General features: G+C 38.3%; 1 protein-coding gene across 2 annotated transcripts in view; it reads left to right on the top strand.

Annotated features, from left to right (window-relative positions):
• The first annotated feature begins 81 nt into the window (after positions 1 to 81).
• GRK4 (G protein-coupled receptor kinase 4) overlaps positions 82 to 27,353 on the top strand; it is a 45,650-nt gene continuing 18,378 nt past the window's right edge. The window contains exons 1-9 of one of the 2 annotated variants that reach the window (XR_010651304.2): positions 82 to 332; positions 13,188 to 13,274; positions 13,932 to 14,044; positions 18,406 to 18,483; positions 19,709 to 19,809; positions 21,178 to 21,270; positions 22,631 to 22,694; positions 23,452 to 23,592; positions 26,641 to 26,831. Coding sequence is in view for 1 of the 2 variants with exons in the window: in XM_065836869.2 (XP_065692941.1) it covers positions 281 to 332; positions 13,188 to 13,274; positions 13,932 to 14,044; positions 18,406 to 18,483; positions 19,709 to 19,809; positions 21,178 to 21,270; positions 22,631 to 22,694; positions 23,452 to 23,592; positions 26,641 to 26,831 (920 nt within the window). In the remaining variant the exon portion in view is untranslated. The remainder of the gene's footprint in view (positions 333 to 13,187; positions 13,275 to 13,931; positions 14,045 to 18,405; positions 18,484 to 19,708; positions 19,810 to 21,177; positions 21,271 to 22,630; positions 22,695 to 23,451; positions 23,593 to 26,640; positions 26,832 to 27,353) is intronic. The other variant, XM_065836869.2, reaches the window with a different exon arrangement.

The following is a 27,353-nucleotide window of genomic DNA, read 5'->3' on the forward strand; positions in this document are numbered from 1 at the left end:
CAGAGGCGGGGCTGCCTGAGGCGGGCGGAGGAGGGCGGTGGAGCTATGGTCGGGGCGGGCGGGTGCTGCCTGCTCCTTGCCTCCGCCCTCGGGGAGGGGGAGGCCGGTGCCGGGGCGAGCAGCGGGTGATGGGGAAGAAGCGAGCGCAGCGCTGAGGTCCTGCGGGGCCGGATGAGCCGAGGCTTGGCGCCGCAGCGGTGGCGGGGCTGGAGGAGGGGGCGAAGGAGGCAGTAGGGGCGGCCTCCACTCCGGCTGCCCTGAGGGGAAGGAGCCCCCGACCATGGAAATCGAGAACATCGTGGCCAACACCGTGCTGCTGAAAGCCCGGGAGGGTGAGAGCCGCGGGGGAGGAGGAGAAGCGAGAGGGCGAGGCGGGGCGGGCTGGGGACGGGCCAAGAAGGGGGGGAAAGGGTCTGAGGTGAGGGGGAAAGGGGCCGGCGGGGAGGGGGGAGAGGAAGTGATGGAGGAGGGGAGGGTGGGGAGGGAGGAGAGGCTGCGGGGCAGGGGGGCTGCGGGGCACGGGGGGCGGGGGGGCCAGCGGAGCCTGTGGGGCGGGCGGCGGGTCCCGGGCCGTGCCCCGAGGCACCTGCCCCGCTCCTCCCGCGGGATGAATTCGGAGTTCCTGGCTTGTGGCTTGCTTCTGAAAAAAACAAACCCGACCTTTCCTTCTCCGGCTCGATTCAAATGGTGTTTTTACCGGATGTTTTAAGTAGATCGTTAATCTGTAGTTCGGAGTTTATTTATGAATGTATATGCATGTGGATATAAAGGGCGAAGTGACGTAAATCTTTTCTGGAAGATCCTTGCACTCGATCTTGCTGAAATTCCTGCCTGTGAAAAGCATAGCTGGTGAATGGTACCTGTATTTTGCAGTTGAACATTTTTTATTAACCTAATATTAAACTGTGCTATTTTCCATTAGATTAATAGTTAAGTTTGATTCTCCAGAACATCTTGACTTGGAAGATTAATCCCCCAACCAACAAACATTTTGGATAGATAGTGAAATTTAGTTTAGCACGTGGTTGCTGTTTAAAAAAGTCCTGAAATAAGATTGTCTTACTGCTTTTTCATGTATATAACTGTCCATTAAATGGCCACTTAAAAGCCTCCCCAGATTACCTATGTACTCAGTGCAGAGTATGTTTTTCAACTATGAAATGTACATATTCTTTTTGGATGGGATCCTGCTTTCCTTAATTGTGTTGAGAAGACCCATTAGTTTAGCTGGAGTTGTTTAAAGTGAGTAAGTACAACAGAATCTGCCCCTGTATGTTTTGCAAGTTCCTCCAACTCTAAATGGGTTTGGCACTTACGCCATATGTGTATCCAGTTAAATTTGCCTTAAGCAGCTAGAGAGGAAAATCAGCTTTTTTACTTTGAAGTGGGGTTTAAAAGCCATAATATTTCCCAACCTTAGCTGAAAAGACCACCTCAAACTAGAGGACATGTTTTGGCTGGTTTCACTGACGGTAACATGTCTGTGGTGGTGCTGCCTGAATTCGGAGTTTGCATTGAAGTGATCTGAGAAGTGAAGGGAAAGTGGAATCTGGCTCAAAACTTTACTGCGCCCAAACCCTCACCGCAAAAAGTGCAGTGGTAATCTGGAAAAGCTTTTAAGTGGCTGCTTAATGCCAGGTTGCCTCTTTAGTTAAGGTTTCACTGTGTTTAAAATAAATTATAGTGGTAGAACTGACCAAACAAGATATTTTAATGAACTAAATGAAAGTCTGACAGCAGCTGGTGTGAAGAAGATCAATTCTACCTGATGTGAAACTTGTAAAAGTAATGGTAATAAGCTGTTACTCTTTTGTACTCTCAATTGGCCCAGACTCTTTTGTGTAAGCATGCACAAAACTGTGATTTCTGGCTTTGACACTCTAAAGCTGCAATGGTCAATTGGTAGAAGGTCTTTCCCTTTTCAGGTCTGAGTTCCTGTGCATGGGGTACTTTTAACATAACACTTTTCAAAATGCTCCTTGAAATGAAAGTATTTTCTATCTGTTACATGCTCTGGCTGGTCTGCGAGTGTCTAGTTTACTCCATCTGTCAGGACAATTCCATAAAATCCCAATCCCTGCTCTGTTCTCATGTGGCCAGTAGGCTCCAAGGGAATGGAATTTGCTAAGTTAGTATGTGAGGTTGATATTTTACTGAAATATATTATTTGCTGAAAGAGCCGGACAACTAGGACAGAAGAGTAGACTTTGAATTGACCTTTTTGTTCCCATATTCCTATTATCTTGCTGTATAGTGTATGGAGCAGTGGGATAGCATGGAAAAGTGCAGAATTAGTGTTTCTCATGGAAGAAAATGAAATCCTAAGCTAGTATAAAATAACAGCTAATTTTCATGTATAGACTTGAGTCACATCAGTGATACTTTTTCCGGTTCCTCAGTGTGTTAAAGATTGAATAAGAGAGTGTGTTGACCTGGATAAATATTTCAGTTGTAAAAGCAAAAGAGCAAAGGTGGGAATTACGGTGCTCTTCATAGTTTTCAGTGGCATGTTGAAATAAATCAGTGTAGGCTTAATTCTGGCTTGCATGGATCAGTCTAACTTGAGATTCTTTCGTGATGAAGATGAGAGTAGAAAAATGTGGTATTCTGGAAAGCATCTAGTGAAGTCTTTTAACCCTACAGGTACGTCATCTTCATCTCGCACATATAGAAACTGAATTAAAGATATCACTTGTCCTCACGTAGTGACGGGTTATGGCAGAGGCTTTCTGAGAATTCAGAACTGTTTTGTGAATAACACCAAGTTGAAACAAATCATACCTGACAATCAAAATTATGATCCTGAAGATCCCACTCATCATTTTCCTCTAATTTTGGGTACTCTAATAGTTCTGGATGTGAATATTGTTAGGGTGTGAACATCATTTGGGTTTTACATTTGTAGGTGTGCAGAATTATCACACCTTAAACAGCTAGCTGTGTGTCTACGGTTTAAATCTGATTTGATATGTAGGAAGTAAATTTAATCTATGTAATTAGAGAGCCAGAAACTAACAAGTGTGCTTAGACAAAGTGCATAATTTTTACTGCTACTTTCTTTTCCTACAGAATAAAAGCAAAGTGGTATTGCTGTTTCTAGACTAACCACCTTCTATCTTCTCACTAATAGTCTTGCTCTTAATATTTTTCATTAGAGGTGTGACTCTTCTAATTCAATTTGCATCATGATAACATCGGTTTATAAAAGTTTGCTAGTCCTGTATTTCAGGCCAGATCAAACCCTGGCTTCCCCTCAAAACTTTAAATTTTGTCTTATGATGCTGTTCTCTAATAGGATTTTTCAAACCTTTTCATAAACCAGGTTATTTTAATAGAAACCTGTCTCTTTACAACAAAGACTTGTAATATTTTTGTAGCAACTACAACACTTCTTCATGTGAAGAAGGAAAACTATGAGGATTCCTTATCTTTTTGCAATGTGACTTTGTAAATAATCAAAAGCTAGTTCTCTGCACATGTGGGTGTTAGGGATAGCTCATAATATATGTCTTATACATACCTACTATTAGGAAATATTGTGATAACCTGAAGTACCCTTTATGGATGAAAGATCAAGGAGTCAGGAACTAGATTGGGACTTTCTTCTTACCTTGTCCACTTTTCCAGTTGACCTCCTCATGCTGAGAGCTCACCTGTCCATGGGAGGGATTTGCCTCTGGGTGAAAACTGTAGTACAGAGTGTTCTGGGATTCGCTGCCCCTGTTTCCTGGGATAAGTGGCATTCTGTGCCAGTCCAGCTCTTTCCTCTTTGTGAGGGAAATCTGTATGTGAGAAAGAAAAACAGAAAACTTCCTCTTGAGGTAAACCCTATAGTGGAACAAGCATAAGTGACTCAGTAGAAAAACAGGAGATTGTACAGCAAACTCAAAATTGATCTTATGAGTGCTGTAGTGCAGCAACTGAGAGAGAAAACAGGTGTTAAGTGATAGTGATGTATGAACTGTGAGATATGACAAAAGCTTCCAATTTCATGATCTCCTTACTCAGATTTTCACATACAGGAATTGTTATGTATAAAAGAATAATGTGCAGCAACATGGCTTCTAGTTTTCTAAAAGAGCAGAGGAATTAACACATTCATTTTTCTTTCATAGCAGAAATATCTTTGAGTATCTCTTAAAAGACATTGGAGAATTTATCCCATAAATGAGGACAAATAATATAAACTAGCTTATTCTGAAAAAATCTGAAAGTTTACAAAAATGTATTTTTATTTTATATTCACTTTTCTCTTTATCTTTGTATCTTCTGGTTTTTGTAGTTATTTCAATCACACTCCATAAATCCTTTGAGTATAGGTAAGCCCCAAATTCATTTCAGCATCCCACACATTGTCTGTGATGTTTTAAAGGAAAGAAATTAATCACTGTGTTTTAAACTGCTTAGGAGCTTTCCTTTTTTCATTGCCTAAAGTAATATGCTCCAAAAATACTTCCAAAGGGTAGGTCTGTAGTTTCTTTGAAGTCAATGGCACTTTACTCCAATTAAGGATCCAAGCCAAGAGTATGTTTTAAACATACCTGGTCCATTTGCATCCACTTTAAAATTCATTTATACTGCTGTGGCAGGAGCAGTTTGTGAATGAGAGTTTGGTGTGCTGTTAGGCATATAATATGCTCTATGTCAAGATTGGTTTAGGCTAAATTAAGATCATGCCTCAAGCAAATTTTCCTCTAAGCTCTTGGTTGTATTGGTTCTAGCCTGTGGTTGCAGAATGGGTAAGATAGTTTCCAGTTGGATCTATAAACCAATCTGGGGTGTGTGGGTTGTTGTAGCGGTTTTTTCCTATGTTGTTTGGTGTTTTGTGTTTGGGATTTTTTCCCCCAGAATTAGTTTTCGGATGGATCAGCAAGTTCCTGAAGATTTGATAATTGTTAGGTACAACCCAAGGATGGAGTTAGCAGGAACCTTCAGTAACAGAATGTGATCACAATTGGCCTTAAGCAAATCTTGGAAGATACTTGTTTCAGAATTGAAATTGTATTAATTAGTACTCTTCACAAAAATAAGCAGTCCATTCAAATTGTGCGTTTTGTCTGTCTAGGTTTAGAAACATCTGGAATAATTCTGAAATACATTCTGCTTTTGCTTGCAGTATAAGGTAATAGTTAACTATGGTATTGGTGATGATGAAAGGGCAGATATCCTGTAATGTGTGTATCTGTAACTAGGAAGAAAATTCTAAGGAAATTGTTCACATCACTGCAGTTTGGTTATCAAACTGAGCTAAAATCTTGATTTAAGGAGCATGCACAAGTGGGAAACCAAGGCCCATTCATACCCAAAAGTCCATTCACCAGCAGCAAATAAGAATTATAACGCGAGAGTGCCATGAGTTTTTGCAGTTGCTGTTATTTTTGTCTGTTCTTCCCTTATTTGCCTCCTATGTTCTATTGCACTACCTTATTGCATTGTGCTTTAAATTGCTGTAAACTCATTGTGGCAGGAAACATGTCTTCCTGTGTTTGTACAGAATTATGCACAATGTCTGCCTTTTTGTCCTTTATTTAATGAACTGCAAGAAGAATGCATGTGGGCATGTTGGAATCTAAATAATTGCATTTACTAAATAAACATAACATGAGAGGTCTAGTCGTTGATATATACTGCTGCTTTGGTTATTTGAAACGGGGCAATTATAACTAGAGGTTCCACAAATCTACTTAAAGGAATTTTACTTCTGTCTGTTGCAGTCATGATGTACCATCATGATAAAAAATCCTTGTTTGTCAAGGAGTTTGTAAAACTGGAGTTTTCTTACTGTTTGGTGGTGTGGTTTGTTTGTTTCTCTCTCTAGTAAACCCCGTTAATTCAGTTGTTGTTACAGCCATATCAAAAGGAAATGTATACAGATGTGACATTGTTTGACTGCAAGATTAGATGAATAAATCTGGTCCACATTAGCTACATTTACTGAAGTTGATACAACACTTTCTTACATAATTTCTGAAGATGTGCAGAAGCTGTTCAATATGTATACACTAGTATTCTTAAATCTGCACATGAACATTGGAATTGTATATAGAGCTGATACGAAGAACCAGTTGTTCAAGTGGTTATAGCTGTGGGAACAATAAATGATTGTGCTTATAAACAGGCTGCACAAATGTTCGCGTAGTTACTTGAGGTTTTTAACTGCTTACAGTGTTACTGCTCCAACAGTGAGATGAGTGTTGCCATGTTGAAGTCCCAACTCTAGACACTTGTATCCAGGATTATGTAGAATATTATCTTAAAAATGCTGTAACAGTCTGTTATCTATAGATATCTTTTATGTGTTTGTTTATTGAACTGCTTGCATTGTTGTTTCTGTTTGCGTTCAGGAGTGCCTTGGCCTTTGTAATGCTGATACTGTTGTAGGTGTCTATTACAGGCCACCAGATCAGACTGAGGAAGTTGATGAGGCCTTCTATGCGCAGCTGAGAGTGGCCTCACAATCACAGACTCTGGTTGTTGTGGGTGATTTTAACTTCCCTGATGTTTGCTGGAAGGACCATTCAGCCAGCCAGCCATAGTCCAGGAGGTTCCTCCAGTGCATTGATGATAACTTCCTCATGCAGATGGTGGAGGAGCTGACTAGGAGAGGTGCACTGCTGGATCTCATCCTCACTAACGAGGAGGGTCTGATCGAAGCAGTAAAAGTTGAGGGCTGCCTGGTTTGCAGTGACCACGAGGTGGTGGAGTTCAGCATCTTGTGTGGCAGGAACAGAATAGCAAGTAAAATTGCAACCCTGGACTTTAGTGGGGCTAACTTCGGCCTTTTCAAGCAATTGCTAGGGGAAATCCCATAGGCAAGACTGCTTGAAGGAAAAGGGGCCCAAGATAACTGGATTGTATTCAGAGATTGCTCCTTCCACGCTCAGGATCAGAGCATCCCCACATGTAGGAAGTCAAGGAAGGGAGCCAGGAGGCCTGTGTGGTTGAATAGGGATCTGTTTGGTATGCTCAAGCAGAAGAGGAGAGTTTACAGGTCATGGAAGCAGGGGCTGGCCACTTGGGAGGAATATAAGGCTGCTGTTAGAGGATGTAGGAAGGCAGCTAGGATAGCCAAGACCTCCTTAGAATTACAGCTGGTGAGAGTGGTCAAGGACAACAAAAAGAACTTTTTCAAATACATAGCAGATAAAACTAATACCAGAGGCAGTGTAGGCCCACTGATGAATGGGGTGGGTGCCCTGGTGGCAGAAGGTACAGAGAAGGCAGAATTACTGAATGCCGCCTTTGTCTCTGTCTACTCTGCTGGAGGCTGTCCTGGGGAGCCCTGTGCCTCTGAGACCCTGGATGAAGCCAGGTCAATGGAGGAGTTTGCTTTAGTTGATGAGGACCGGCTTAGGGAGTAGTTAAATAGTCTGGACATCCATAAATCCATGGGTCCAGATGGGATGCATCCGCGGGTGCTGAGGGAGCTGGCTGAAGTCATTGCTAGACTGCTCTCCATCATTTTTGCCAAGTCTTGGGAAACAGGAGAGGTGCCCGAGGATTGGAGGAAAGCAAATGTCACTCCAGTCTTCAAAAAGGGCAAGAAGGAGGACCTGGGTAATTATAGACCAGTCAGCCTCACCGCTGTCCCTGGGAAAGTAATGGACCAGCTTATCCTTGGTGCCATCTCAAGGCATATCAAGGATAAGAGGGTTATTGGGGCAGTCAGCATGGCTTTACCAAGGGTAAGTCATGCTTGACCAACCTCATAGCCTTTTATGAGAATGTAACAAGGTGGATGGATGATGGCAGAGCGGTGGATGTGGTCTACCTTGACTTCAGTAAAGCCTTTGACACAGTCTCCCACAGCATCCTCACAGCTAAGTTGAGGAGGTGTGGTCTAGACAATAGAGTAGTGAGGTGGGTTGCAAACTGGCTTAAGGAGAGAAGCCAGAGAGTGGTAGTCAAGGGTGCGGAGTCCAGTTGGAGGCCAGTATCTAGTGCCTCAGGGGTCTGTACTGGGGCCAATATTATTCAATATATTCATTAATGATTTAGACGAGGGAATTGAGTGTACTATCAGCAAGTTTGCTGATGACACTAAGCTGGGAGGAGTGGCCGACACACCAGAAGGCTGTGCTGCCATCCAGCGGGACCTGGACAGGCTGGAGAGTTGGGCGGGGGATAACCTGATGAAATTTAACAAGGGAAAGTGTAGAGTCCTGCATCTGGGCAGGAACAACCCCAGGTTCCAGTATAGGTTGGGAAATTACATATTAGAGAGCAGTGTAGGGGAAAGGGACCTGGGGGTCCTGATGGACAGCAGGATGACCATGAGCCAGCACTGTGCCCTTGTGGCCAGGAAGGCCAATGGCATCCTGGGGTGTATTAGAAGGGAGGTGGTTAGTAGATCGAGAGAGGTTCTCCTTCCCCTCTACCCCACCCTGGTGAGACCCCATCTGGAATATTGTGTCCAGTTCTGGGCCCCTCAGTTCAAGAAGGACAGGGAACTGCTGGAGAGGGTCCAGCGTAGGGCAACCAAGATGATTAAGGGAATGGAGCATCTCCCTTATGAAGAAAGGCTGCGGGAGCTGGGTCTCTTTAGTTTGGAGAAGAGGAGACTGAGGGGTGACCTTATTAATGTTTATAAATATATAAGGGTGAGTGCCATGAGGATGGAGCCAGGCTCTTCTCGGTGGCAAACAATGATAGGACAAGGGGTAATGGGATCAAGCTGGAACACAAGAGGTTCCGCTTAAATTTGAGAAGAAACTTCTTCTCAGTGAGGGTGACAGAGCACTGGAACAGGCTGCCCAGGGGGGTTGTGGAGTCTCCTACTCTGGAGACATTCAGAACCCGCCTGGACATGTTCCTGTGTGACCTCACCTAGGCGTTCCTGCTCCAGCAGGGGGATTGGACTAGATGATCTTTTGAGGTCCCTTCCAATTCCAAACATACTGTGATACTGTGAAGAGTTAGGTGCCTACCTTGTGCTGAAATCTGAATTTTCAGCTAGATGATTCTGGTACGCTTGCCAAGAGCCGGCCAGATTATATGTGTTGTACTTCTGGAAAAAATATTTCTCTGTATGAAGGAGATGCCACTCTGTTAAACCTTGTTGTTAAGCTGTGGCTAGGCTTGTTTTTCAAAGAACTGAGATGTCAGAAAAGTATATCTGAACTGCGCAATGGAGAAGGTTGCAGAGACCCAGCAAAGCAGTTCTGTATGAGCTGTCTCTGGAGCTGGAAGCATGACAGCCTTCCCCAAGTGATGATGATGTGTGTTTTGTGTCTCAAAGGTGGATCTTGCACAGTAATGTCATACCATCAATATTTGTTATTTAGTGAGCAGTGTTTACAAATGTCTTTGTAGCATAAGGCCATAGTTAAAGGGGAATGTTTTGATTTTTCAGTGAAAAGTTTTAATCCCTATTGTGGGTGGTTTGAAGGAAAATATGGCTGTAAGTAGAAAATTTGAATTCATGTGAGTTTAAAATCTGTTAGGAAAGTTGCTTGCAACTTTCTCTGCTGTGGCAAATATGTATTATAAGACAGTGTATATCTACTTGGATTATTCTCGTGCATCTCATTGTAGAGCTTCTGCATCAATTCTTTTGCATTTTTTCATCAAGCCAACTGATTTTATGTAGTTAAATGCACATCTTGTTGCAGTTTTATGCTGTCAGAGCTTATCTGGGTGTGGTCTGGTATGAATTTCTCAGCTGGTATCTGACAATCTGGTTTGTGGAATCAGTTTTGCAAGAATGATGTTGTAGCAATCGTGCACCCCTGATGCTACCTCGCTGCTTGCTTCTCAACCGCAGTGCTCACGTTGCCTTTCACAGCCAGGAAGACAGAAGCACAGAGGTCCCTGAATAACTCAATGGCAGAATCTCAGTGTAGCAGCCACTGAATCATATCCCATATACTATGTGTACATTTATTAGCCAAAGGTAGTGCAATGCTTCTAACTATTTTCACTCTGTAGAACAGAATCCAAGTTTTCCATCTCAAGGAAGACTGGCTAATAATATTGGGTGAACGTTGTGCTCAGTGAAACGAGGGTCACACTACCAATCCTGTCTCTAAGGAAGATCGCTGTGACTGTGGGAAGTCCATCTGATGACTTGAATAATATTCTTATTTGTCTAAATCTGTTTCTACACCAGATTGCTTTGGTTTGCCACAGCGGTTTCATTTTTTGCAACTGGTTTTGTTTTTCCTGATGAATAAGCCAACCACTTTGCCTTACATAAGTTTTTCAAATGTTTCTCTAGAGTTAAAAAAAAGTTGGAAAATGAAAACGTGTAGACATCTTTCTAGTACCATGTTCTAATGCAATGACCGAACTGAATTTGGTATGTATCTTTTTAAGAAGTGAAAACATGTAAAGAGGTAATGCTGAAATTCTAACTCTTAAGAAGTAATTTGGGGAGGAGAAGAAGGTAAGGTTCTCATTTACCTGAAAATGTAATTGCAGTGTTTCCTGACTGTAATGGTGTATTGCTGCATCCACCCTTCTCTTTGTAAAAGATGAGTTGCTTCAAGTTGGACATGGTTGTAGCCAGCAATTACATCTGAAAGAGGCAAAAGTGGTAATTCATCTGAACCACATAGGTCAACCATAAAGCAGATTAACTTAATGGCTTTGTTGCTGCTGTGTTGGAAAGTAAGCTGTTGGTCTTTCTGGAAGAATTTTAGCTGAAGTATTTTAGAATGAGGTCCAGAACAGAAGCTCTGAAATCAATATTAAGACACTTATAAACCACAAATATTATAATTTGATTTGATAAACTGCTTCAGAAATGGAAAAGGATTTTGCAATTAGGGAATAATATGACAAACAAATTGGCATCCTCCCATAACTTTTACCAGAAATGGCTAATTTATCTGTAAAGGATATAGGTCATGCATTCTCTTTACATTATTGGGACATACAGGCTTTTTCTGTGCATTTGCTGTAAATGTAAGAACAATCAGTTCAGGGAAAAGAGAGCGCGTGTTGATTTAGTTAATACTTCTAAGCACTTGATTCTTCTGTATCGTTAATAAATTATATGTAGCCTTTATTGACTTCTCCACGATGGTGAATTCAATTGCATTTTAGCATGTAGTCTCTTCTTGTAAAATGAAGTTCATAATGGTCACATCGTAAGTAACCAGCCACATATTTGGGGCAAAATACAGCAGACTTTATTGTGTTGGACTTAAAGTATAATGCACCAGTGATCATCCTTTTTTTTTTTTAATTTGGGTTTTTTTGTTTGGTTTTGTGTTTTGTTTTGTTTTTTCTTTTTTTCCTTTCGCTGTGCTTCAGAAGATGATATGCTTAGTGTATACCACAGTTTGGTTTTACTTTTTCCATACAGCATTGCAATGTGAATTTGGGTCAGCTTATTATTCTTGATCAATACTCATTGCACTCTATCATGCACAAATCAGTCTTTCTGAGCAGTTTCTAACAGAAGAAATTTAACTTCTGTGGACCTTGCAGCTTAGCATATTTTTCAGTTGCACGGATAAAAAGCAGGTTGATTGTTCTGTCCTTTGTTTTTCATGATCGCATAATACCCAGTCCTTTCCTGTTCAATGTATGTGTACTGGCTGTCTGTGGTGGTATTTTTTGATTTTATTTGTGTTCAGTTCTGTTAAAAATGCATCTCTTTGCTCTGTGGTTTGGTTTCTTCAAGCATATATTCAGCTTCTTTTTAACATCAAAAATATTTTGTTAAAATAGTGAGAGTTTGTTTTAATCATGTTGGTAATCACAGCCTCATTATTAGTTCTAGTATGGCATGAAGTAAGCAGTGGGGAGAAGTAGTAGATTTGATATATTTATGTTCTAAAATATTTTGGAAGGTGAATGACTTGCAAAGCAATATTAGGAAATAAAGTGCAGCAGAAGGTTTTTTGGAGAGTAAGTATCAGTTCCAAGAATCTCTGCACGACAGCTTTTTAAGGTTTTGTATTCCTTGTTTGTTTACTTTTCTAGCAATATTAGAGTTGAGAATATTTTGTTGCAGCAGCACAGTGAGATGTCAATGTTCCTATTAGCAATGATAATGTAAATTTGATACGAGCTAATGCTAAGCTGAAACTGCCCTGATTGCAATGGTGGAACTGTTCAAGAAGCTGTATGTTTCAGTGAAGTTGTTTTTTTTAATACATATTTTATTATTTTGAAGATGTTAGTTCCTTTCTCCCTAATGATTTAATTCTGAAAGACTTGAGTACTGTTTGCTGCTTGGTTTCTATTCAGGTTACATGGGGTAACTCCCTTCCTTTCTCTCCCATTGTGGTTAATGGTATGTACAGCTTTGGTACAGTTAAAAAGCTGCTGTGCAGCTTTGCTACTGTTCTGTCATGTGGAAACACATATTTTTAAAAAATATTTTGCAGCACCAAAATAAATCTTCCGCTGATATGTTTTGCAATTAAAAATATATCTACGGTCCTGTATCTACCTCTTTGCTTTTCTGACAAGTATGCATGTCTTCTGTAAACGGAGTTGACTTCTTCAGGTCAAAGTAATGTGTTAAAATTCCGATTTGACATAGAAACTGGAGCACAGATATATTTTTTTGAGAAACAAGAGGGAAAATACTGTAGTAGTTTTTAAAAGTCAGTTTAATACTAGTGCTATAAATTCTGAAGCATTGAAAAGACCTGAATTCTAAGTTCTTGCTGGTATTCTGTAGTCTCTTGTAGTCTAGAATAAATGGTGTGTATTTGAGAAATACCCACTCGTTTATTAATGGAGTCTACTCTTATTACTATTTTTGCCCTTAAAAAAATAGGAAGAGATTATTTATGTATATTATCCAAAAATGTATTGAAGAACTTCATTCTATGTATTTTATTAGTCAACTTTAGCATCTTGCATTTTTCACTGTGGTTGAGAGACATTTCTCAGTTTTTCTTAGTTTCTGTCTTTGATGGTTCAGTTTTGTTTGTAATTTTCAGAATACCTGGATATTTGCCTTGTCTCTGTAGAGCTATTCTGTATGCACTGCCGAAATGCAAAATATTTGTCTTGCAAAAGGCTTTCTGCATTTGTTAGTGTTTCATATAAAAGTTTTTCTATATCAAGTTTTTTATTGAATATCCTTGTAGATGGATTTCTTTCTAGGCATGAAAAGCGATCTGACAGATCTGTGCAGAAGTGACCTGATTTTATGCTGTTAATATTATGCTTAATTTTATTCTGACATAGTATTGTGTTCTACATTACTCATATTTTTCTTTTAGGCAAACGAAGTGGGCGTAGTAAAAAATGGAGAGAGATGCTGAAGTTGCCACCCATTAGTCATTGTGAAGGTATTAGATGCTCAATCGGTAGGTGTCCTGTAGAAGGATCTGTCTGATTTTTATTTTTGAGAAGGTTAGAAGTTTGATAGTATTAACTGAAAAGATTCTTTCTTGCTTCTGAATGCTACTTAGCAAAACTAGCTATTAGACTTTTAACATGATGGAGAATTTATGATAAGATAAATTTATGAGAAGATAAACACTGTATCACAGCTCCTTGTTTGTTAAAAGAAACTGATAAATTTACAAACCCATGAATTAGAAAAAAGAATAATGTTGTAATTTGAATGATGTGGTAATATATTTCACTTTTATTCTTAATGTCTTGTAATAATTTATTCTTTTCTGTTATTATCTTGTATTCCTGCTTTCCAAACAATCTTGTTTGCTTTGGGATTGCTATTTCACAGTATTGTTGAGTTCCACCCCCCGGCCTAAATGAAACAAAACCATGTAATTCAATGTGTTTTTAATAAATGTGATAGTCTATAGGAGACAAATGTGGCTGGAAGTGAGTGCTTCACTATTATTTGGGATTGTTGCATGTTTTTGATGTCTTTGCTAATGTTAATGTAAAATCTTTGCATTTTAATGATGTTTTTCTCACCTATTCTCAAATTAGAGTAAGGACCATGCTATGACAAAGAAAGAAATAATACGTAAATATCTTTATTTTTTTCTCAGAAAGAGACTATAACCAGCTTTGTGACAAACAGCCGATAGGAAGACTTCTCTTCAGACAGTTCTGTGATACCAGACCGGATTTGAAAAGATGCATAGAATTTCTGGATGCAGTGGTAAGAAGTGGGAAATTGGAGACAGATATCAGTAAGCAATAGCTTATCCATTTTTGTTGTGATTTCTTTTTTTTACTGGTTTTGACTGGCATGGAGTTAATTTTCTTCATTGTGCTGTGCTATGTTTTGGATTTTTGACCAAAATAGTGTTGATAACAAGGATGTTTTAGTTATTGCTGAATGTGATTACATGGCATCAAGGCCGCCTGTGCTTTTCACACTGCCTCACCAGCAAGTGGGCTGGGAGTGCACAAGAGAGCTGCATGGCCAAGAGAGCTGACCCCAACTGACCAAAAGGATATCCCACACCATATGAGACTGTGCTCGGCAATAAAACCTGGGGGAAAGAAGGAGGAAGGGGGGAAGTTACAGTTATGGTGTTTGTCTTGCCAAGTAACCGGTAGATATGATGAAGCCCGGCTTCCTTGGAAATGGCAAAACATCTGCCTGTGGATGGGAAGAAGCTAATGCATTCTTTATTTTGCTCCACTTACGCGTGCAGCTTTGCTTTATCTATTAAACTGTCTTTATAGCAACCTGCAGGTTTTCTCACTTCTATCCTTTTGATTATCCCTGGGGGTGGGAGGTGAGCAAATGGCTGTATGGGGCTCAGCTGCCTACCAGGGTTAAGCCACAGCAGTTTTATAGAAGAATAATTTTCTCTAAACGCATCTGTGCATGCTGCATACATGAAAATCTAGTGAGATTTACTCTTTGCCAACTCTAAAGCTGTCAGTTCTGATGAATGTCAAGAAACTCTGGCTCTGTTACTTAAAGGAAGATATTAAATATTTACTAGAAAATCTTTGCTGTCTTGGTATGGTCAGAGTTACAAAAATGGGCATGACGGGAATGAGAGAAATCATTTTAGAAAGACATGCTGCTTGATTTCTTGAGCCTAAAAGGATGTGTGTACAAGGAATATTACTTATGATACTCAAACTTGAAAATGTTGTAAACATAGACTTGAAAATGTTGCAACTTGCATGGAAGCCCTAGGCTAAACAGAGTGTGCTAATTAAAAAATATACAATGGAGATGGGAATTTAGGGAACCATCTATGGAAGGAGAGAAACCAGATTTTAGAGAGCAAGGAAAAAGGAAGTGTTTTCTCTTGAGACATTTGCATCTTGGTGTCTAAAGAATGAGGAGAGGAAGGAAGTGTGCCTGCAGCCATGTTTCGTAAAAAATCCTCAACCAAAACCCTCCTGGGGAGGGGGAAGGTCATTAGAAGAGTGGGCAGGCACACGACAGTCCTTAAGAGAGAATAATAGCTCAGAGCTTTTTATTCTTTGTCCCTCGTGGTTAATCCAAGTGCAGTAAGACATAGTCTTAAACTGAGATTGCTGCTAAAAGAACAGTTTTCCTTGTCCCAGCAGTTTTTGTTCTTATGTTCAAATGACCAAAGAAGATGGTCAAATTATCCTGCTGTTTACATGCGTCCCAAAATACAGTCTCAGAATGTAAGATGCCAAACAGGAACTTCAGTGTCAAATAAGTAGAATTGCCTTATATTTGTCAGTGAATCTTTGTGCAGTTAGACCTATTCCCAGGTGTGTTTCACCACACTCTTGTGACTCTTAGGAGTTCCAGCATCAGATTCCAGAGACTGATTTGACAGTTGGAGACATAGAATGGATTGAATGGAAATCCAAAAGAGTGGAGCTCAATATCTGGAAGGAAATGTGAACCAGCTTTTAATGAGCATCACACAGTGGGGAGACCACTGACAACTGTGGATGCACTCTTAATGGTTACAACTTCTATACACATTTTTAATCCTTAAAAGCTTAGATAAGGAGTAGCAGAATCCTAGACAGCACAAAGGAGAAAAAAATGTTAGGCATGACTGTAAGGCAAGTGTGTCTTTGCTCTATAGATGTCATTTTTCAGATGAAATTGTCTTCCAGAAGTAACTGTGTTTTACACTAACTGAAGATTCTGAATTGTTTTGAAATATGCAACCTATAATGTTATGTGGATTGCAACACTTCAGTGAATTAACAGAGACTGTCATAGCTGAAATAATCTGATGTAAGGGATGATTTCACAACTTTTTTTTAAAAAATATTTTTTAACTTCTATTTGAAAAATCATGGTGAAGAAGTATGCTTGGGAGTCACTCAAACAGAAGTCTATGAAGAGCCAAGATAATATCTAATCAGTGACTCTCAGGATCCTAAAAGCTGGTGTACTGGCCTTGTCAAGGAAGTGAGATGAAATTCCTACTGTCTCTTACAGATGGTTCCTGAGTATTGTGATTCCCCTTTCTGGACTGCACCTCAGCAAGCTTGTTGAAGCCTTTTTTGGGAGGGGAGGAGGATGAGGGGATTTTGTTGATTTTGTTGGTAAAGCAGTAATGTGAAGGGAAAGGCTACGGTGTGGGAATTTTGCCTTGGGTTTTGCCAATTTACAGTTTTAAAAATTTTGAATAGATTTTAGATTTAATCTTTCCGAAAAGAAACTTTCTGGCGTAAAATGCCATAGTCTTAAAAGCCTCACATCTTAACTGAAAGAGTTTACTGACTCTCTTGTGTGGAGCAATATGTTTTCAGCAGCATAGTTATTTCAGGAGGCCAACATGGCAAAATCACGGTAGTGCAGTGCTCTGTTGTCAACCTGTACTGAGTACTAAGACTAAGGCTTTAACTCTTGCGGAGGTGTGACCTTAGAATCAGCTTGGCTTTACAGAAAGATTTGTGAAATAATTGAATAAAATTGACAGGAATTAAAGTGAGGATTTACAGTTATCCAGTCATCTAGTGACTCATTTTGCTAGCTGAGGACAAGGTTACTCAAGTATGAAAAAGAATGGGTGACAGCTCAAACTTCCCTCTTAAGCTCTGTGAGTAACCGAAGTTAGTTGACAAGGCTGTCTCCTAAATTTCCTTTTAAATTACAGTATCTGCTTAAAACAGTATACCTGTTTGTATTACATTAGTGACTGCTTTGGTGTAGTTGAATGTTCAAGGTGGTAAGTGCACAGCTGTGGTTCATTAGCTTTTCTGACCTGCTCAGGTTGTTTGGTAGTTGCAGAAGAATTCTTTATCGTTAGACTGATTGTTGTGGAATTAAAGTAGCAAAAGCAATAGCTTGCAGTTGCTTGTGGATTTGAGTTCTGTGCTGAAGTGGGTGATACCATAATGTCTCAGCAGAAAAAGATGGTGATGACTTAGTAGTGAGTCAGTGTGAGTTAGTTGTCTGTGATTGCAGAACTGGAGTTCAGGGATTCTGTTATTTCCAGTATTGTGTATGCGTTTGGCGCTTGAACTGGCATTTTTCAGTGTTCTAGTTTTCTTTATAAAGGTACATAACTTTTTATTAGATCAGTCACTTGGAACTTCCTATGAAGTTCTTAATTATTGTTGTCCCAATGTGCCACACTCCGTTATGTTGTACAATATGTCCTCCCTTTGGGAGGTCTACCATATATTCCCTGTTCCCAGTTGCATGCATTTCTATGCTGAGATATAAAATAAGCTTTGATTGAGTTGACCCAGCTTATGAAGCTAATACAGGTTCCTGTTTGAGATTGCTCTTTTCTAATTCATCTTTTCTCAGATTCTGTGTTATCTTTAAATGTTGTAACTTCCGATGTCTGCTTCTAGATTATTCCTTAAAATTATTAATAGTGAATAGTCATTGGAGTTTTTCAATACCAGCATCTGCTTGATTTTTTTTGTTTGGTTTGGTTTTTTGTTTCTTTCCCATAAGTAGCTCTATTAAGCTGCCAGTTGTTTATCCACAAAATGCACTGTATTGCACAATGGTCTTTTTTCACAGCACAGTACTGTATATTACGAAGTCAAAAACTTCACGGAATTTTCTATCTACTCAGCTTTGTTAATGAATGAAGGAGGGTTTGGTTTAGATCTTGCTTATTTCCAGTTTAAATGACCTTGTAGTTTTATTCTGGTTTAACCCAAGACCGTAGTAAGTAAAAAGACATGAAGGAAAAAAAAAATACATTGAAGAAAATGCCGATTATTGTACTCTTCTTTAATTACTTCTGATCTGGATCATTCTGTCCTACAATACTACATAAATACTATTTCATTGTAATTGGTCTAATTTAACCTCTGGAATGCAGATTCTGTAATTGCATTTAGCCTGTTATTTTTCATATGTTTTCCAAAAGTTAAATTCCATGTGCTTTTTTTCTTAAGACTGTTCTTCATATATGTTTCACTAGGTATAATAGCCTAAAAATCTTTAAATAGATTTTAAACAATGAGAGCCTTCCTTTCCTTTTTTATTACTAACATTGTGTTATTCATGATAAAATTTACCTAGCATCGTGTAATAGACTGTAGTGCCAAATAGCTCTGAACATAATTTAATTTTGAATTCCTTTCCTCTAGGCAGAATATGAGGTATCTTCAGATGAAAAGCGTGTAGACTGTGGCCTGAAAGTTTTGGAGACTTACTTCACTAATGGGGTAAATATATTGCGAAATATTGTCTCAAGTGTTTTGTAAATGTCAGATAAACAGAGATCTAAGTGGTTGCATTGTTTGCACTAAATTGACTTTCAGACATTATTAGTCCCATTTTTGTCTTCTGAAAGGTATACTGCCTGCTAAAGTTGTGAAACTCTTAGCGACTTGAGCAGAAACCTTGACTGATCTCTGCTTTTAAGACTCTACCATTACGATTTGTTCTCCTATGTATTCTAATTAAGATACTGGTCTCAAGTAAAGATACATTTTTAAACAAACTCATTTAGCATCTAAAGAAAACTTATTCACAAATTAGGTCAGAGTTTTATAGTCTGAAGACACGAGAATGAGGAATTCTTGAAATTCCCTGGCTTTTTTCAGACTCCTGTGTGGCCTTGGTTGGCTTGCTGTAAATTTTCAGAATTGCAGGTGTTCACAATGGAAGTGCTGTTTTGTTTTGTTCTAGAGCATTCTGTTGCTCTGTTTTGCATGCAGATCATTAATAGCTGATCTTTTGCATATATTAGATCTCACTGATTTTTAAGAGTCTGTTCTTTGGTATCTGATAGAAGCTTTTCTGTGGGTATAATTAGACATTTGCTTTCTATGAATAGATGCTCCTGCTTCTTTTACTTTGTTCATTTTGAGAAGACTTCACTCCTTTGCTACATCTCCTATGATAATTTCTTTGTAACTACTAAAAGTCACATGCAGTTTTTGAGGAAAAAACAAAAATAAAAACACCCCCCCCCAAAAAAATAAACCAAACATCCTAACAAACAAAAAAAAAACCCCACACAAAAACAAACCAAAGCCAAACCAAACCACACACAACCAGATTTCTTTGGGCTGGTTTGGAATAGTTTCCCAGCTTGTGCGTGTGTTTCTTTCCCTTTCCTTCCATCCTGCCAAGCCAAACAGATAACTTGCTTTTGTGGTGGTAGACTTATGGAAAGAAAAAGAAATTTGACTCATTGCCAAGTTTGTTCCCTGGATACTGAAGTAGTCAATAACTGTAATAGCTTTAAATGCATTTTTCTGTGGTAGGTAACAAATAAAAATTTTGCCTGGATATGACTTTCTTAATTTTTCTCTTTAGCCAAACGATTCCTTTCGTTTTCCTGAATAAGCAGATTTCATTTTACTTTGAATATAAAGATTTTACTCATTCTATTGATTCACAAAATTACTTTCATTGTTGCCTTTTTTTTTTTTAAATGTAAAGTCTGCAGCACACTTGCCAGAGATACCTCAGGAAACAGTAAATGAATGTAAAGCAAGACTGGAAAAGAACCCTTCTAAGGATCTTTTTATGGACTGTACTAGGTAAGCTAAAAATGCATAGTGCTAAGTTTGATTATCACAAGAGAAATTTCTGTGTTTCTGAGATAAATGAAAATTGAAGTTATTACATCCAGGAGTATTTGGCCTCTGAAATGAGTGTAGGTAAGAAATTTGAAACAGGTTTGTTGAAGGACTGGGTTTCCTTCATATATGATTTACATATTTGACTTCTGCAGAGCTTTTTCTTTAATGCTATTTTTTCCTAAAATCACACTATTACCTGCTATCAAGTATTCTTTAAGGTAGAATAGAATTTCTCTTTATTATAGTCTTACCTTTTGAGTGACTTCTCTTCCATGATGAAGGTACTCAGAAAAATATGAAGGTATAAACTGGAGCTTGAAAGGTTTCTGAACAGTGTTACACAATTTGTGGTTCTTGAAAACAGGTTGAACTGAGGCCAACAGTTATATTCCATTAAGATGGCTGGTTAGAGGATCGCTCATGGTAGTTAAAACAAACAAATACAACATGGTTTTGTTCTGAAATCATGAAGTGATTTTTCATACAGCAGCAGCAGGGAAGGCTTTTCTTGGAGGGATGGTACATGTTTACCAGTGTTGCATGTCTTTCTGAAGCCTTTATGTTTCCAATACTACTGGTTCTTCAAGGCGTGCTTGATCATGTCTGAAGGATTACAAAACATTTTGTCACTGCTTGGGTCATCTCCCTGGCAACAAAAATAAGCATACTTTATAACAACCTGAGATTATAAGATTGAAAGGGATCTGTGAGAACACCTAGTAAAACATGTCTGAAATGGTGGGTCTGCCATGTGGGTCATCCCCTTTCTTCTATCCAGTAAATATCTGAATACAGTTTGAATGACTTGTTTTCCTTCCTTTCCCATCCCCCACCTTGTGTGTTTAGTTTAAGGGGAATGATAAGGTACGTGGTGTTCAGGTTTGAATATAGGATTTAGTATTTCAATTTCAAATCCTAGAATAAAAATTTTACTTACCAGTCTCCAAAGAATGTATGAAAACTTGTGGATATATTCCTGTAGATCTCTTTCAGAGTTCACATTTGTGTGGTCACACGTAGACTGCTTTGCTACTGAGAGCCTGATGTTTAAGTGGGCTTGAAGACAGTGGCAATGCAGAGGTCAAACTTTCTAGTTACTATAAGTAACAGTAGTTTGGCATTCACTAGTGTTTTGACAGCAAGAGTTTTCTGTGACAAACATTCACTTTGTGAGACATCTCGGTTAAAATCATTGTAGAGCACAGTGACAATGTTTCTCTGCCTACAGCTTCATTGATATGTTTATGTATATTTTAATAGATTGATAGCACCTTCTGCTTCATCATTTTTTTTAGTACAGGACTGATTTTGTTTTCCTGTTGCTAGAATTGTCCATGAATACCTAAGCAGAAGACCTTTTGAGGCTTACCAAGAAAGTGTGTATTTCTCACGTTTTTTACAGTGGAAATGGCTGGAAAAGTAAGTTTATAATGTTTGTATTATGATTTTGCTTTGCTTTGTGGCCAGTTCTGCTTGTTACGCTGTAAATACTGTAGAGCCATAATGAATGATGCTGCATCTGAAAGACAAGATGTAAATAATTATGTTGATCGAACAAGAGAGCCAATGCTTCAATGAAAGTATCTGTTCAGTAGTCTTTAAGTGTTAAATTTGTATTAGGTAAATGCAAATTTATTATCAAATGGATATATGTTTGGCTGTCAAGTGTGCAGTGGGATACCAATCTTTCTTGGGAATGCTTTCATCCTTTAGTTTCAAACTTGGACTAATTAATGGTTAATAAGCAGATTAATCTAGTTTTGTAACCAACAGGGTGACTGGGTAACTAATCAGCTTTTCAGGGTGGTACAAACACAGATCTAGCAATTACAAGACAAGATTTGTATGTATCAGAATCTAGTTTGGGCTTTTAAATCAATACTAAATGAGTGTCCAGACTTTTTCAGAAGGCTGGAATTGTTACAAATTTCTTATAGTTCAGTACTGCTGTGTATCATGATCACATATTCACACCTTAAGGTGCTTGAGCATTAGTTTTATGGTGAATTCCAATTATCCAGCGTCTTTATTTGACTGAATTAGTAGCAAAAGCCAGGAAGTGAACTAGAGAAGTTACTCAATTAAGCCAAATTCTCTACCAAATAAACCTCCATTTGTTGTCCTGAGGACAAAGCTGCATTAACAATGAATTCTCTTCTAAAACAAAAAAAACCAAACCCCATCACCATGAAATAGTCTTGCTCTGATACCTGTTCAGAGACGGTTTAGCATAGAATGGCTGACACCTTTACTGCCTCCAGTGATCTGTTCCTCTTGTACTACATCAATACCTTAATAATTCAGCTCTTGTTGCATACCACAACTCTTTGCTTTGCTGTTTGGCTTTTTCCAAAAATAAAATACAAAGCAGAAGTGGTTTACCTTTTAAATTCTGCATTGTAAGCATGGTCTAACTGATATGCAGCCTACATGTTAGCACACTGCAACTGGGGGAAACAACTGGAGGTGATAAATTGACTGTTGATGAGACCAGATAAGGCTCTAACTGCAAACAGCACAGGGTCTAATTGATAAGCTTCTCTTCCTCCTATTGTGCATGTCTGATGACCACATGAGGGAGCCAGTGTTTCCAATCAGAGCACCCTTTTCATTTGAAATTCAGCTTATTATAATACAGCCTTCATGAGGTCTAGGCAGCTGTTGTTCAGTAAAATGTCATAGAACAGAAAGGAGAAAATGGAGACAGACCTGGGGGTGGGGAGGGGATTAATAACTCTTTTAATTCCTGATGCAGTAACTGTTTCTTTCTGTTAATCAGGCAACCAGTTACCAAACACACATTTAGGCATTACCGAGTACTAGGCAAAGGTGGATTTGGAGAGGTGAGTACAGAGGTATCTTTTTGCGAAGCAAACCTTCAGAAAAAAAAAAAGTTAATACAAAGGAGGAGCAGCATTTTGAGTCTTGACTCCTAACAATCTACATTTCACGCATCAGCTTGCAAACTCATTTGTCTGAACTGTTTTCTTCTAGTGTGTTAGTTTCAGTATCGTAGGTCATGCACGAAGTTGGAGAAAACGTCTACTGACTGACAAAAAATTGCTTTTGTTTAGAAATTTCATTTGGCAATGATAATGTAGTTTTACTTATTAATTATGTAGAAAATTCATGAACCTGATAGGAAAATCTATGGATTTTATTAATTCTGTTTATAATTCATTGGTTTTTTTTCAGCCTATATGCTTTAACCAAAGCCATCTATTGAAAGGGAAGAAAGGTTGTTAAACTATCATTATCTTTCTCACGCTTGATTATAGTGTGGGTGTTTGTCCTCTGTCCTGCTTGCCTAGACATACATTGTTACCACAGTCAGGTGTTCCATCAACATGAGATCCACAGTTTTACTGAACTATGCAAACCCCAACAAAAATGGGTTTGCTCCTGTATAATCACCTCTTCTGTTACAGCTTTTGTTACTCTCCACAGTACTTTCATGGGTGAAAGCTCTGATTTGATGCTTATTGGTCTTCATTTTCTGAGAGTATTCAAGAGCTTGAAAAAAGAAAATAATATTTTATCTTCTTTAAAGAAGTTCTAAGCAAACCCTGGCATCTCTGACATACCTTCCTTCTTTTTTAGGTGTGTGCCTGTCAAGTACGGGCAACAGGAAAAATGTACGCTTGTAAAAAGCTAGAAAAAAAGAGAATAAAGAAGAGGAAAGGAGAGTCAATGGCTCTAAATGAGAAACGAATTCTAGAAAAAGTGAATAGTAGGTTTGTAGTAAGTATCTATTTCTGATCTTATTCTCAGAAGTTTGTCTTGCTTTGTTTGCTTATTTTCAGTATCTTCCAGGAGTTTGTGGGCACAAACAATTTTTTCATTGCTTTAGAGAATGCATGACTACTGCGATAAGTGATTGATATAATAATGTTTTGTGTGTGATTGCGAGTAGTTCTGTGCAGAGGGCTTATTTATCCAGTGTTTCATCGGTTTTAGTCTGTGTGCTCTGCTTGCTTTCTCACAACCACAGCGTGAGGCTGTGTTTCAGCACGCTCGTGCTGCTGAATATTTGGCCTCTGTTTAAAGGTGAAGAGATTATTTTGTACTACTCAGATTTGAATAATCGCTTGAAATCTATTTCTGTTGTGGTCTATGGCTGAGTATGTTTGCCTATGTTTAATAAAGAGGATAGTCCATATACTTTATTCCATTCCATTTTTTCCTTCTCTGTTTCTCTTCTCTGTCTCCCAATGCATTGCTCTCTGTTTTTTCTCTTCTCCTCTTCTTCACTCCCACACACATATTTTCTTGTAATTTATGGTGATTTCTAATTTCATGTTTGGAGGTCATTCTTAAATGCACTTTAAAAGGGTGACTTCCTATGTGTCTGCCATTTAATTGCCATAAGAAGATGCAAATCTTGCATTTCTGTGACTTTTAATAGTAGAGTTTTTATATCCTTAGGTATTTCCATAGCATTTGTTACTCTATTGCTTATACATTTCAAGATAAACATGAAATTTGATTGCTGTATTGATTCAGGTTAATTATATTGTTTTGCTGTGTACTAAGGCTTAAAGAGGTATCTTGGATGTAAAACAGTTAACATAACCTTTTAATAAAAATTCCACAGAATTAAAGTCTTAATACTTTGAAGTGATACTATCACATAAATTGTGGTCTGTTAGTAGCTCTTAATTACTAAGCAGTGAGATAACTTGGAATGATCAAAGATACACCAGGTAAAGTTTCCCCCAGGTAATGTTTATGTTTTCATTGAATTGTTGTCATTTAAATGTTAATTTTAAATGTGTTTTGCTTTGTTTTTAAAGTCATTAACTGATAAATTTTGTATTGCTGTCAGAGAAGACTTCACCCATTTTAGAGGGTAGTGGAAGATATTTATAAACAAGCATGTATATATGTATGTATATATGTATTTTCTGATAAGCTCTATGTGTTTAAAAAGCTCTGTAAAATACCACCAGCTAAAAGAAAAAATGAAGAACCTGATGGCCAGATACATTAATATGTTTTAAATGATTACAAATAATGTTTTTGTATAAATATGCTAGTTGTTTTCTCACAAGGTTCATGGCCTTGAATTGATTGAAATTGAATCCAGAAATCATCTGAATTGATCCAGAAATTACTAGTTGTAGAGATACGTGAGATGAGAGTGAAACATATTTTTGAGTAATGTTTTTTCTATATATGTAAATATTACAAATATGGTAATTGATCAAAGTTGAATTTTAAATCAGTTTATAGGATTCAGTGTAAGTTACACAGAATCACAGAATTGACTGGGTTGGAAAAGACCTCAGAGATCATCGAGTCCAACCCTTGGTCCAACTCCAATCCATTTACTAGATCATGGCACTAAGTGCCATGTCCAATCTCAGTTTAAAAACCTCCAGGGAGGGTGAGTCCACCACCTCCCTGGGCAGCCATTCCAATGCCTGAACACTCTCTCTGCAAAGAATTTCTTTCTAATATCCAGCCTAAATTTCCCCTGGCAGAGTTTAAGCCCATGCCCCCTTGTCCTATTGCTGACTGCCTGGGAGAAGAGACCAATCCCCAGTTGGCTAGAACTTCCCTTCAGGTAGTTATAGAGTTATTTTCCTCTTGCCATCCAGTGCTTTTGTTTTGATGCAAGAGGGAAAATGGACATCTAGGATCTGCATAAATACTGGCTTGGAAGTGGGGAGATAATTTGTATTTTTATGCCTGTGTCACAAGTGGTCATTGGTAGCTGGACAGGTCTGTTTATTAATAAAACCACCACACAGGAACCCTTGGCCTAAGTGGCTGATTTGTATATTTATTTCATTTTTTTATTCTCTATTGGATTTATGCTTCTGAAGGAAGAGTTTGGACTTATTAGTAATTAATTGTGGCCTTCATGTACTTGTACTGCGTTTAAAACTACATTTATTGAGTAAAAAAAAAACTCCTACCAATTTTTACCTAGTTTATGCTTAGCTTACATTAGGTATGTTTAAATCCCATTGCTTTCAGTACAAGTTAGTTAATCTCTGTAGGTAATTTTGAAGATTTTACCAGATGATCATCAGCATAGCAAAGCTTCTCCTGTTGAAACTGAGTTTGCAATTTCAACATATGTTACATTTTGCAGTATATTACATTATTTAAAATTGGTTTTCTTTAAATTCACAAGTCTACTTTAAAACTTTAAATGAATTTTGAAGACATTTACCTAAAATCTGAAGGAAAAAGCTGCCCTGTCAGTACACCACTCCAAGTACAGTGAGAAGAAAGACTACAAAGAGCTACATTAAATCTTTACCCTTGGCGAGTTCTAAGTCAGGGCTATATGCCATTATATGGGGAGGCAAGGGGAGAGAGGAATAGAAATTACACATTTGATCTTAAGTAACTTGTTCGTTTCTCTAATGCATGGCAACTTTAAGTCTTGTAGAAGTTCAGGAAGATGGTTTGACAATGTGTAGTTCCTGAGGTATTAATAAAATAAAGTATATGCACACATTATCTTTCCAAAGAGTGATATAGGTAATGTGCAGCTGAGCAGCATCATCAATATCTTTTTCGTCTGGATGGAGCTTTACGGTATAGAAACAGATATGTCGCTAAACCTTTGTGCGATGATGTAGAGTTTGTCCATACATGCAAATGAGTCTGAATTCCTTTGCGTCCTCGAGTACCCGATAGGAGTGGTTCTCTACTTGGCTGGTTTTTTTTTGTTTTAAAAAAGGCTTCATGTGTTGCTTGTATTGGAAAAAGAGCTGTGAATTGTATTGGGGTTTATGACTATTTAACGGTCATCATCTTCTGCCCCATTTTCAGGTTAGTTTATCCTATACGTATGAGACAAAAGATGCCCTGTGTTTAGTATTAACCATAATGAATGGAGGGGATTTGAAGTTTCACATATATAACATGGGAAATCCTGGCTTTGATGAAGAAAGGGCTATTTTCTATGCTGCAGAACTGTGCTGTGGTCTGGAAGATTTGCAGAGGGAAAGAATTGTTTACAGGTGAGTGTCATCTACAGTCACTCGTACCTTGAATTTTCCATGTCTGTTCAGCATTGAATGTATTGTTTTTTACTAAAACAAGTATATACTTCTTAGTAAAAGAAGCAAAAAAAAAATGTTTATTTGTCCTTTTCGTGGCATGTCCTTCAGAATTGCTGTTTTGTTTGTCTTCTTACTGTTAATTTATGTCTAGATACTTGCTGTATTCTAAAACATAAAGTTGATTCAAGGTTTGTAAAATGAAACTCAATTATTATTTACAAAACAAATTCATTAATAATGAAAATAAATAAGTTTTAGGAACATGGGGTTGTATTCCTGCTCTCTCTAATGTAGAAGTTCACTGAAGTCCCTTCCTGCATTGCTTATAATACCCAAGAAGGTGAAGACTGTTAAAACCCATATTGCCCTCTTCCTTCTGTTTTTATTTGGGGTTCCTCCAATAAACACTTTATTGCTTTTGAATTCATGGAATTATCAGAAGCCTCATACATCATAATTGAGATTGTATGGTCATAACTG

Source organism: Patagioenas fasciata, chromosome 4 (genome assembly GCF_037038585.1).
Source record: "Patagioenas fasciata isolate bPatFas1 chromosome 4, bPatFas1.hap1, whole genome shotgun sequence".
In the NCBI taxonomy this organism is placed as follows: Eukaryota; Metazoa; Chordata; class Aves; order Columbiformes; family Columbidae; genus Patagioenas; species Patagioenas fasciata.